We start from the raw sequence: 13094 nt of genomic DNA on the forward strand, positions 1-13094 counted from the left end.
CTCCCCCCCACTGGACCCTGGCCCAACTCGGCCGACTCCCCGGCCCAGCCGGCCGGCCACCCACCCCCCACCGACACCTTATCCCCTCACCCCCACCCACTCACCGACAGCCCCCACTCCCCCCCGAAATATCCCCCCTCCTGCTCTGCCTCCCCCGATCTGGATCGGGAGGAGACCTCCATCGCCGTCGCGCTCGACCCCGCCGCCGCCTGGACGTCGCCGGAGCACCCCCCCCCCCCCCCCCCCGCCGGCCTGCTTCCCCTTCCTCCCCCGCGTGCGTCGTCCCCGACCCCCTCAACCCCCGCTGCCCATCCCCTACGGCCCCTGTGAGCCGCCGCCTCCCCTCCTCCCTCTCTGCTCCCGCGCCGCGCCGTAGTCGCACGCACTTGCCGCCGCCGTGGCGACCGCCTGCCGCTCGCGGACGCCACGGCGCCGTCCTCACCCGTGCCCCGGCGCCCCTGAACGCGCCCATGGCCGCGCCCCCGCGCCCCGTCTCTCCCGCCCGCACGCGCGCGCACTGCCGCGCCTGCCTGTGGCCACCCTCGCCCCCAGGCCGCTCCCGTGTGAGCTCCCTGCGCCGGGCCCGCCCGCCGTTGGCCGCCACCGGCCGCCGCTCCCCGTGCCCCGCTCCGGTGCCGCCCGCGCCGCCGCGGATGCGCCGCACCGGCCGCGTCCCGCGCCCGCTGGCCTTCGACGCGCCTGACTCCGGCCGCCCCTGGCCACTGGCACCCCCCTCCCCTTGCTCCGGCGCCCTGTTGTGGCCGCCGGCGCCCAGTCGGGTGCGCCCCTGCCGGCCACGCCCGCAGCGCCCATTCGGGCGCCCGCACGCCCATGTGCCCGCTTAGGCCCCAGGTGCCACTGACCCCTGGGCCCGAACCCCTCTGGGCCACTGCCGAACGGGGCCCACGCCCTAGAACGAATTAAAAAAATGATTTAAAAAAATAAAAATAATAATAATAATAATAATAATAAATAAAATTAATTAATTAAGATAATTAATTAACTTATTTAATCATGTTAATATTAATTAATTAAAGTTAATTGATCCTAATGAATTAATCTAATTAACCTGTTAGTTTAATTAAACAGAATTAGTTTAATTAAACCCTAATTAACCTAATAGAGTATGACACGTGGGTCCCACTGGACCCACGCGACAGTTTGACCCAGTCAACCCCTGTTGACTGCTGACGTCAGCATGACATCATGTTGATGTCATAAATCCATTTTCGAATTAATTTAAATAATTAGTTAAATTCCAGAAATTAATAAAATCTTTAGAAAATCATATCTTTTAATCCGTAACTCGGATTAAAATATTTTCAACATGAAAGTTGCTCAGAACGACGAGACGAATCCGGATACGTAGTCCGTTCGTCCACCACACATCCCTAACCTATCGAACTCGCAACTTTCCCCCTCCGGTCCGTCTGTCCGAAAACGCAAAACATCGGGAATACTTTCCCGGATGTTCCCCCCCCCCCCTTCGTCGTACCACCTATTGTCGCGTTAGGACACACCTCGCACTGTTCATTGTCATGTCACGCATCGTCATGCTTATGATTGCATTGTATTTACTGTTTCTTCCCCCCTCTTCTCTCCGGTAGACTACGAGACCGACACTGCTGCTGCCCAGTTCGACTACGGAGTTGACGACCCCTCCTACTTGCCAGAGCAACCAGGCAAGCCCCCCCCCTTGATCACCAGATATCGCCTATTCTTCTCTATACTGCTTGCATTAGAGTAGTGTAGCATGTTACTGCTTTCCGATATCCTATCCTGATGCATAGCCTATCCTTGCTACTACTGTTGTTACCTTTACCTGCAATCCTACATGCTTAGTATAGGATGCTAGTTTTCCATCAGTGGCCCTACATTCTTGTCCGTCTGCTGTGCTATACTATCGGGTCGTGGTCACCTGGGCGGTGATCACGGGTATATACTTATATATTATATACATGACACATGTGATGACTAAAGTCGGGTCGGCTCGTAGGAGTACCCGCAAGTGGATCTTTGTGGCGGAGCGACAGGGCAGGTTGAGACCGCCTAGGTGAGAGGTGGGCCTGGCCCTGGTCGGCGTTCGCGGATACTTAACACGCTTAACGAGATCTTGGTATTTGATCTGAGTCTGGCCATTTGGTCTATACGCACTAGCCATCTACGCGGGAGTAGTTATGGGTATCCCGGCGTCGTGGTATCAGCCGAAGCTCTTTTGACGTCAGCGACGGAGCGGCACGCGCCGGATTGGACTGGAACGCCACTAGGCTAGGTCTGCTTCCGGCCGCCCTCGCAACGTGCAGGTGTGCATAGGGCGATGGGCCCAGACCCCTGCGCGCATAGGTTTAGACCGGCGTGTTGACCTCTCGGTTGAGCCTAGGTGGGGCTGCGATGCGTTGATCTTACGAGGCCGGGCATGACCCAGAAAAGTGTGTCCGGCCAAATGGGATCGAGCGTGTTGGGTTATGTGGTGCACCCCTGCAGGGAAGTTTATCTATTCGAATAGCCGTGTCCCTCGGTAAAAGGACGACCCGGAGTTGTACCTTGACCTTATGACAACTAGAACTGGATACTGAATAAAATACACCCTTCCAAGTGCCAGATATAACCCGGTGATCGCTCTCTAACAGGGCGACGAGGAGGGGATCGCCGGGTAGGATTTATGCTATGCGATGCTACTTGGAGGACTTCAATCTACTCTCTTCTACATGCTGCAAGATGGAGATGGCCAGAAGCGTAGTCTTCGACGGGACTAGCTATCCCCCTTTTATTCTGGCATTCTGCAGTTCAGTCCACTGATATGCCCCTTTACACATATACCCATGCATATGTAGTGTAGCTCCTTGCTTGCGAGTACTTTGGATGAGTACTCACGGTTGCTTTTCTCCCTCTTTTCCCCCTTCTATACCTGATTGTCGTAACCAGATGCCGGAGTCCAGGAGCTAGAGATCCCGAGGATGATTCTACATGGAGTTCGGCTTCGAGGAGTAGTTAGGAGGTCCCAGGCAGGAGGCCTTGCCTTTTCGATCGTTGCTACTTTTGTGCTAGCCTTCTTAAGGCAAACTTGTTTAACTTATATCTGTACTCAGATATTGTTGCTTCCGCTGACTCGTCTGTGATCGAGCACTTGTATTCGAGCCCTCGAGGCCCCTGGCTTGTATTACGATGCTTGTATGACTTATTTATGTTTTAGAGTTGTGTTGTGATATCTTCCCGTGAGTCCCTGACCTTGATCGTACCCATTTGCGTGCATGATTAGTGTACGGTCAAATCGGGGGCGTCACAGATATCCACCTTGCAAAAGCGTCTCCAATATGCGCTTCTATCCTTGGTGGGACCTTCGAGTTCCTTTAGGATAAGGTCGCATATTGGGCGTGACAGCAGCCCAGGGGAGGCTGCCCCCTCAGGAGGTCTTGGCGTCGTCCGCCTCGCGAGGGTCCTGTCATGATGGTCTTGCAGATGGGCCGTACCAAGCCGTCGAGATGGAGCCACTCCATGGGCCGCATGCAGGCAAGTCTGGGTACCCTGGTTCCCAAAACGCCGACAGTAACCCCGGGGCCCCAAGGCACGCTCGAACTTGGCTTCGAGGCAAAGCCAAAGACAAGGGCGAAGCGCCATGGGCCCTAATCGCCTGCGGGCCAAGCTGATGCGTGGCGCCCGATGGGACGTGGGCGTCTCCACTTCCCCATGCTGCCTCGGCTCTTAACACTAGCGAGAGGTGGGGTAGGGGTGCAAGCGGGCATCCCGTATAGTCCCGTATAACTAGGAAATTAGTTCAAACTAAGCTAAATCCCAGCTGAAAAGTTATAACTAAGATGATTGATTTTTACTGTGGAGTGGGGCGTATCGGTCGCCGCACTGCACCCCTAGGGGAGAGGGAGAGAGAGGGAGAGGGGAGGGAGGAAGAGAGGACCACTTGGGGGTGACGGTTGTGGGCGTGGCAAGGCGGTGGTTTCAGTTCCAGTGGGCGGTGAAAAGATGTTCTCGATTCAAGGATGCTCCAACGCAGCGACCCAGATCATCCGCCTGCATCCATTTGTGTGCGCACGGGTAAAAGACAACGCCCAACGCACAGACCCATTCTTATTTCTTGTCTATTTTGTTTTCGCGGAGACCCATTTTCGTCCCAAATTTAGGACACATTGGGTCGAAAGCGGACGCTTTTCTGCGTCCCCTCATCTGTGTGTGTCCGGGCCTGGCCCCCCTATCATCCACCCATCCGTGTGTCATTTTATTCGCTGGCCCGCTGGTCGCTGCCGCAGGTCGCCGCCGCCGCACCGCGGAACCTCGTCGCCTCCGGAGTTCCCTGCGCGGCCCAGGCGGCCTCCGCCGCCTCCACTGCGATCCACTGCCACGAAGAAGAGAACCCGACCGCCGTAGCTCTCGGGCGCCTGGCCGCCACGCCGCTCGCGGCGCTCGCGCGCCCGGCCGTGCCCGCCCTCTCCCAGCGCGCATCGGGGGATGCCGGCTTGCGGAGGTCCCTGAGCGCACGGATCGAGGCCCCCGCCGGCTTCTTGGTCTTCTTCTCTGGCGTGGGGACGATGGTGCAGATAGGGCGCAGGCGGCGTTGGTTGGACGACTCGGCCTCAGAAGAGGAGAAGCCGCGGGTGCTAGCGCGCACGCACGGTAGCTCGTCAGGGGCAGGTCAGACGTAGGTCGGACATTCATCGGATACTGATCAGACGCAGGTCGGACGCTCGTTGCTGGCCGCGTGCGTGCGTGCATGCACAATCGCCGTGGCCTTCGCTCGCCCGGCTCGCCGTGTCGTTCGCTCGGCGTGGCCACGCCTGCCCCGCTCGCATCGCTCGCTTTGCCGCGCTAGTCATGGCCGCGCTCGCCCCGCTCGTGGACTTCCTCCAGTTCACGGACTCGCCCCGCCGCGCTCGCCGCAGCGCGCTGCGCTTCTCTACCGCGCGGCAGCAAGAGCCCACCATGGCTAGGGAGGAGCTGCTCGCCTGCTGCCGCTGCCGGCCTCGACCAAGTTGCAGCGCCCACGTGGCGGCAGCCCGGGCGGCGACGATGGCCATGGAGGCCAAGTTGTAGCGCCCACGTGGCGGCAGTCCACGCAGCGACTGTGGCCATGGATGCAGCTGGAGTTGCCCTTCGAGGACCTCCGTGCTCCGCGGCATCCTCCTGCACGCCCGCCTCTGTGCCTCCTAGGCGTTTGATGAAATGCCGGAAAGCGGACATCTCACAACTGCGGCAGCATCGTCGGGTAGCAGACAAAAGTACCCGCTAGGGCGACCCAAACAGATAAAAAGCGAACAAAACGCATGTCCATTTGGGTCGGCCGGTTGGAGTTGCTCTAACATCAGCTCGAGTAGAGTTGCAGTTGCTCTAACATCAGCTCGAGTAGGTGTTTGCTTCCCCTCAAACAAAACAAAAAACATAGGTGTTGCGACGACTCCTAACTTCAAAGAATTAATATCTGCACATTCCTCAGTTGTAACAATATCCTGTAGGTACACACAGCAATGGCATATCTACTACAGTCTTCTCCAACCTCTACCAGAACGATCACAAAACTAGCAGAACAAAATTTCAAGAAGGAAAAAAGAATAGATGGAGGAAAAATAAACATTATAAACTGTCACGACCTTAGCTGCCTCCTTTCTTCACCGTGATAAATCCATGTTCCATTTGCTAAACCATCCGCTGCATTATTCTCCGATAATGGATCAGCCCAATCCCAGAGGAAGAGACCTCACCAAGCTACCCTTGATAGTTAAGACTATCCAAAAGAATGACCAACCAATATGATACAGATGAAAAGAATCGTGTGCCCATATGATACAGATCAAAGTATCGAGGTATCTGCAACTCGGTTGGTGCAGGGGCGTGTCAGAGATATATGTATGTGTTCACTGATGATTGCTTTCCTCCTTCAACAGCAATCCACCTCTCCAGTAAGCAAATGAATGGCGGGGCTATGCCCCCTCAGTTCAGTGTGTCTACACCATTTCCCAAAGTCCTTATCTGTCGTATAGGGGCTCCAAAATATGGCAGTTTCTAATGAAGTCGTTGGAGTAATTTACGTGCTTGGTCCAAAACGGTTGCAAGTTTTTAAAAGCAATGTCTAGCCATGGCTTGCACTGACCATTGTAGTGGATCACTGCAGCCTTCTTAACACTTTCTATGTCCGTGCTTTCTTGGTATCCTAAGCCAAGCATGTGCCAAGATGGGTCGATACCATGGACATGACCCCTGAATGCTATAAGCGCAGGTGGTAAAGTACCGAATTTCCAGAGAGTAAGACCGGCTTTTAGATTCTGCAAAAAAAAATGGAACAATTATGAAGATGAACAACAGTGCCAACAACTATAGCATGTATTAGCATCACAAAGTTTAAGCTTGAAATAATAGCTGTGAGTAACCATTCTTCATACCCAAGTGACATTTGATATAGGCAAGTGTTTCACTCTATGTATGGAGGAATGAAGACAACACAGGATTGCAGATACGGAAATAAAATCCTCATTATTTCTTTAACAGTTATACAGCAGATGTTAAAATCAAGTACTTCATATAGAATTTGGAACACTAGACAGCACAAATGTGACATAAAACATGACTGAAGCCTGAACATTTTCAAGTTGGAAATGACATGACTAAACTATGCAGCACAAATTATAGATGTGTGGTTCTTCAAAGCATCAATTTATTCATATATAAGATTGTACCTTAAGTTGACTGATTAAACTTAGGAGATTTTTGCAGGGTTAAAATGTGTTACCTCCTTCAACCAGAAATGGTATGTATCCCTAATATTTGTCTTCCTCCAAGCTTCCAGATCAAAGATATTCATCCCATATGCCCATGCACATTCATCTGGGTCAAGACTTCGATCTATAACAGGGTGAGAGAAGTTGAAATATGTCCTGAAGCGCTTAGACATCACCCAATTATCTTCACCTCTGCATGTCTCCACAGCGCCATTAACCTTCCCTTCAAGATCAATCTCCCAAAGAGGAGATAAATCACGCTGAACAACAATGTCATCATCAAGGAAGACCACCTTGTTGAGGCTTGGAAAGAGCTGGTTTAATGAGAACAGCATTAGGTTTAGGAATTGTGAGAATCACAACAGACCATCAGCCATGACCTTACAAGCAAAAACAGTATCGACACAAGTAAAGAATATATACCAGAATTGGACAAAAAGATAACAGCATCTAGAAGAGGAGAGGGTGGCACATTTTAGCAGCAAGCAGAATGAATGTGGCAATCGTACATGAAGAACACAAATGCACCTTTTCGTCTTAGTATCATATAGAAAGAAAATCAAACATGGATATTAACAGTGAGATGGGTGGTTGGATATCTATCTTGGCAGGTTTCAGCATTCATCAACTTGGTATACGTGGATAGACCATATCTTTACGTAGTTGCCATAAATGTCATATTAAGCAATTTTCCATGCTTGAACACATTTTAATGCTATTTTGGCAAACCCCTGATGCCACAAAAAAGGGAACCTGATTAGAAGGAAATTTAATTCACATTGGCTGCATAACCTAATACTCCAACCATCGATTACATATGATTTTATTTGAGTTTGCCCCAACCATCGATCTAGTGATACATTTTCACATCATTGTTCTATTGTGAAAGAATGCTAGCAGGCAACAAAGTGAACTCAATAAGAAAGAAGGTGCCTCTAAGGTAACCACTAATAATAAGTTGTTGAAATGTGCCATGGCATGACATTAATCTTATCATGATCATGGAATGTACTAGTTGTAAACATACTACTTGAAAGCTATACACTTGCAGTTTTGCACGACAATCCGAAACATTTGACACAAAGAACAGCCACTTGTAATAGATAGAAAGCCAAGGAAGAGAACATTTCTGATCAAAAGGCACCTCAGGCAAATAGATGCGCAGATGGTTAAGCAGGGATATGTATTTGGGGCTTCGGGCCTGCAGCTTGGAAGCAAGCACCCTTGGGTTGTCACTTGCACTGGAAACTGTTCCATGATCTCCATGATAGTGATTTCTGACTCCACGGTGGTTTTCTATAGCCTCTAGTACTGGGACATTCTCTCTGGTCAACCAGTCAAACTGATGAACACCTTTCACTTCAACTATTGCAGGTGATACAGAATTAAGGGCAAACCATGAATGCATCCCTGGATATGTTTTTTTATCAGTGATAACATGGAAGACTACTTTCTCAGGTACCGAGGAAGACCGTACAGTTGAGCTGACAACGACTGAAGCAGCAAGGATGTTATCACTAGCAAGAATATAATGCTGGAAGGAATTATCAGAAAGCAACGGTAACAGTTCAGGTGGTGGCAACTGTTTCCTTGCATGAGCATTTGAGGAGTATTCATCGGTAAGGCGCAGAGACAGGCAATGAATGCCTTTGGGAATAGCAGTTGAAGCATAATGTTTATACAGCTGTTCTGCGAGCCTTGACCTCTTTACCTCCTTATCCATGTTTTTCATCTGCAAAGAAGCGCATGACTAATTAAACATAGTTTGGAAACAAAATGCAAAGCTTTATAGCATATAGCAAACCAGGAATAATAGCCATGAACTAAGACAAATTGTGCCAGCAAGGACAAGTGCAGAATTCTACAAACCAGTATATAACAAATCAAGCTGGTAACATAAAATTGCAAAATGACCAGAACTGCAGAAACGCGTGCTCCAAAAATGGCAAGGTAAAAGGTAATTTAGTTGCAAGTCATGGTAAATTACATGAATCAGCTGCAAAACACCCCTAGTGAAATGTGAGTTAGATATACTTTTTCAAAAGATTACAAACAACAAAGAGCATATCATGCCCGCAATTTTTTAGAAACGATTTCTTGGTAAGTTGTGTAGATCACAGCATATGGTGATAGAGACTCCGTGTTCTCACACACAAGGGCAGAATTATCATGTAAAAATGCAGTTCAACCTACTAATTCTATGGCTATGTCCCAGATCACAGAAAGATATAAAAAAACTTTGCACAATCCAGAGTGACTGTTTCTTCCACTTAACAATATTTTGAGTTTCTTAGATTTTGCACAGAAACACATAGTACAAACCATATTGAAGACTACCCGTATCACAAAACAAATTCAGTTTGAGAAGTTAGCTGCTGAGGCACACGCCAAGTAGCAATACATGATTGTTTGGATCCAGTCTTCTGAAGGATTTAGAGAATGCAGTGCTTTCTCAAAAATACTTTAGTATCAGAAGTTTTGAGAGGTTTGGGTACAGCAGACATTCCTATCTCAAATTCGTCATGTTAAAAAAAACAATAACAGCCTCTTTTTTTATATAGTTAAAAAAGGCGGTGCCTCAATTCCTAGGTGATACTTTCCCTAACTAAGTTGTCCAACACAATTATGCAATGTAGAACATGGATCTGTAAAATTGTGTGCGAGCTAATTTTGGCAACACACATGCCAAAATTTCAAGTTTTACATATCTAATCATATAGCATGTAATTCTGCAAACAATAGAAGGGTATACCCAAAGATTAAATAAAATATAGCTCTAGAAATATAGAAATATGAGCTGGCTAAACAACAAAACAACTTAAAATAAAAACATGTGGTATTTTATACACAGTACATCAAAATTGTGGTTTTCAGATGCCATGGTCTTCGGATGCTTTAAAATCCAAGCCGGTGCAAATTTGAGCTTCAAATAATGCAACAGTACAGATTAAAGTAGCATTGTTAGTTTCATACCGTAGCCTTCAACCTGACAGCAAATGTCCTAGCATCGTAATGGTTATCCTTCATCTCCGAAAGAAACTCCCTGAATGATTCTGGTAACTTCTTATCGGAAGTGGATTCCTCATTGTTAACTTGATCAAAAATCCCATACAGGTCTTGCACCAGTCTCTGTTCCCAACAAGTAAAAAAATAAATACATATTCCCCTCTGCAAATCATGTTTTACCAACAGAAGAAGTCAGCGAGTTGAGTGTCTTACCGTAGAATCACCCCCCTGCCTACCAAGGAAACTAGGTCCTATTCGCCTCCCCAAGCAATCTGCAAATCAGGATTGCAACAGTTACACCAAATATGTGCAGCAAACTTGTACATGTAGAGCTCATAGAACAAGATAGCTAACCATAAGAAAAACATGACATCCAACAGAATACACATCTACAGCACCAAAATACCAACAACTCATGGACAAACACAATCTTCCTAGTGCCATATCAGCAGCTTGAGAAAAGCATATGCCTACATCCGAGCTAGAAAGCTTACACATCACAATCAAAACAAGGAGATCCTTTCCATACACAAAAACTAGCATATTCTTGGAGCCTATTGGCCAAGATCTCCGGCCACTACTACAGAGAAGCTCAAGAGCCAAAATGTGGAGCCTATTTGGCCAACATCAATAGTCACTGCTATAGAGAAGCTCAAGAGTCAAAATATGGTTTAGCACCCAGGCAAAATGTCTATCACCAAAGGCATCAGTGTGGTAAAGTGGTAACTTGACTTATCAAAATATGGGTTACATTTTTTAGGGCCAAACGGGTGAGCACTATTGCAAAAATCACAAAGTTAAAAGCAGGCATCTGGACCTATGCCATCTATCTCATCCTCCCAGTGGATGGTATATTCCGCATCTGTTTGGGATGGTACTAGGCGAATCTTTTTCATTTTCTAACCATGAAGCTGAACAGGGAGATAGATCCAACAAACCAACATTCAAGCTCTTATGAAAAAAAAAACTCTCCACACAAGGCAGCGAACTGAAAGTCTCAGCAAAAAGAAATTAGACTTCAAATTCAAAATAAAACATCAAATAAAGTGATTACTTAGTCAGAACATGACCAGGGTTTGCTGAGAGACTGGGAGAGGAGAACTATCTAGTAACCCAAATTACAAATCTAATCAGGTCAGAGCAGATTGCGCAATAAGCCTGCTGCAAGGGACGCTTCAGTAAACACATTTAACTTCAATGGGCGATAGAGAGGGTTCAGCTAATCAGCAGAGAGGTGGACTGATATTAAGAGAAAGCTGATAGCATCTTTCAGGGTATCCTTTCTACTGCAATTTTGCAAAGAGTTCAAAACCAATTCCTTCGAAATCCAACAGTGCGTCTGACAGCGCTAAATCCAGCCCCCAAGCTAACCCATCGATGGCTGAAAACTAGAGAATGAAGATCCTATATTTTGGCTAATAGCAGGCAATCATGCGGCCGAGATGAAAAAAATTAACTAAGCCGAAGCCTAATCATAATTCATAAACCCAAATCACTAACTCTCTTGGTTTCACTTCAAATCTCCAGAGGTAACGTCATCAAAACCTGACACCTGAATCTCTAACTCAGTAAGTTTGCTGAAAGGGTTGGAGAGGAGAACTACAAGGTAGCCTGAGTTAAGAATCTAATCAGGTCAGAGCAGAGTGCCAAATAAGCTTTCTGCAGGTGAATTGATCAACCAGGTGCATGAATAGCTCCCTGCCTTGGGAGTCCTCAGTTATCAATGAGAAGCAAAGAATTTGGGTAGGGTTCAGCTAATCAGCAAACAGTTGCAGCTTGTGGTATAATGATACGTAGGGAAAGCTGATAGCATTTTCCGGTGTGTCCTTTCTAATCCAGTTTTGCAAGATTTTCAAAAGCAAGGTAGAACTATTCCTTTCAAATCCAACAGTGTGACGGATTTCCAGCGCCCAAATCCAACCCAGTCGATGGTTCAAAACTAGGGAGTGACGATACTACATTTTGGCCAATAACAGAAAATCATGGGGCCGAGATCTGAAATTAAACTAAACCGAAAGCCTGATCATAAACCCGAATGACTAACTCTCTTGGTTTCACTCCGAAACACCAGAGGTAGATCAGGAAACCGGGCAAGCTGAATCCCCAGCTGAACAAGTGAGCCTATATCATCGAGGAACAAACAAACCACACGTTTTCAGCACGAAATCCACGCATGAGCCATCTCCATATTTCCACATTCCCACCGATACCGCCAAGACCGCACGGCCCAGGGCAGTGAGATCCAAGGTTCGCCGGCCCCCAAAAGCACCGAATCACTAGGCCGCGGGGGGCATCAATCGATCGTATCCTTACCGATGGAGGAGCACTTGGTCCCGCCGGCCTCGAGCGCCGGCACGGCGAGGAGGATGAAGGCGAAGGGCAGGAGGCAGCCGAGCGCGACGACGGCCGGGAAGGCGACGGCGCGGAGGTACCAGGCGGCGCCCCACCCCCCGCCCCCTCCGCCTGCCCCGCCGGCGCGGCGGGCCGCGGGCGGCGGCGCGAGCGGCGGCGGGGGCGGGGGCGGCTGCGGCGCGACGCGCACCTTCATGGAGTCGACGACGCCATTGCTGCTGGAGATGGTGATGCTGCGCATGCTCGGCGAGATCCGCAGCTGCATCCTCCACCTCCCCCGCCGACGGCGCCGACGAGGGGAGCTCCGACGACTCCGGCGGCCTAGGGTTCCGGCGACGTCGGCGAGGCGGTGGCATTGGGCAGAGACATGCTAATCGCACGGGCGGTACTAATAGCAGGGAGGGAGGCGAAAGGGAAAAAAACAGGGAATAATGCTGGTCGCGCGGCCCGTGCAAATACGAGCTGACCCGGGGGGCTATCAGCTAAAACTGGCTCGAGGGATTTGAGAATTTCCGGGAGGGGAGGCCAACGGAATATGGTGGTGGTGCGCGGCTAGGCGAGACGAGGCGAGACGAGGCTGGGCGTAATGGCGGGTTGCTTCTACTCGCCTTCCTCTTCCGGCTGCGACGCAGGGAGAGATGGGAACAGGGGAGAGGGATTTGTTTGGTTCCTCGGCTTCTGATCTTTTCTTTCTTATTATTAATAATAAAAACGGTGAATTTTTTTTCGAGAAACTTTCGATCTATTCATTTTTTAATCATGTCAATACAATGAACATCAGAAGGAATAAAAATTACAAGCAGGTTCGTGGACCACCTAGCGATGACTACCAGCACCGGAGCGAGCCGAAAGCGCGCCGCCGCCATCGCCCTTTCCTTGACTGAGTCGGGCAAATATTATTGTAGTATACAGGTCGGAAGTCATCGTGCTAAGCCCCAATAGAACCAGCGCACCAGAGCAGTAACCATCGTCGATGAGGAAAGCCATAGATCAGATCAAACAGTAAACACTCAA

The 13094-nt window shown here is 49.2% G+C and overlaps 1 protein-coding gene across 1 annotated transcript; it reads right to left on the reverse strand.

Moving 5' to 3' along the window:
• Nucleotides 1–5412: 5412 nt before the first annotated feature.
• Nucleotides 5413–12603, reverse strand: LOC109757613 (probable galacturonosyltransferase 14). Its single transcript, XM_020316437.4, has 6 exons — nt 12042–12603; nt 9942–10000; nt 9696–9851; nt 7867–8454; nt 6734–7036; nt 5413–6269 (listed from the first exon to the last, which is right to left on the reverse strand). Exons 1-6 carry the CDS (start codon nt 12343–12345, stop codon nt 5973–5975), a joined length of 1707 nt encoding a protein of 568 aa, XP_020172026.1. The 5' UTR covers nt 12346–12603; the 3' UTR covers nt 5413–5972.
• Between the last annotated feature and the right edge of the window lie 491 nt (nt 12604–13094).

This window comes from Aegilops tauschii, chromosome 4 (assembly GCF_002575655.3).
Source record: "Aegilops tauschii subsp. strangulata cultivar AL8/78 chromosome 4, Aet v6.0, whole genome shotgun sequence".
In the NCBI taxonomy this organism is placed as follows: Eukaryota; Viridiplantae; Streptophyta; class Magnoliopsida; order Poales; family Poaceae; genus Aegilops; species Aegilops tauschii.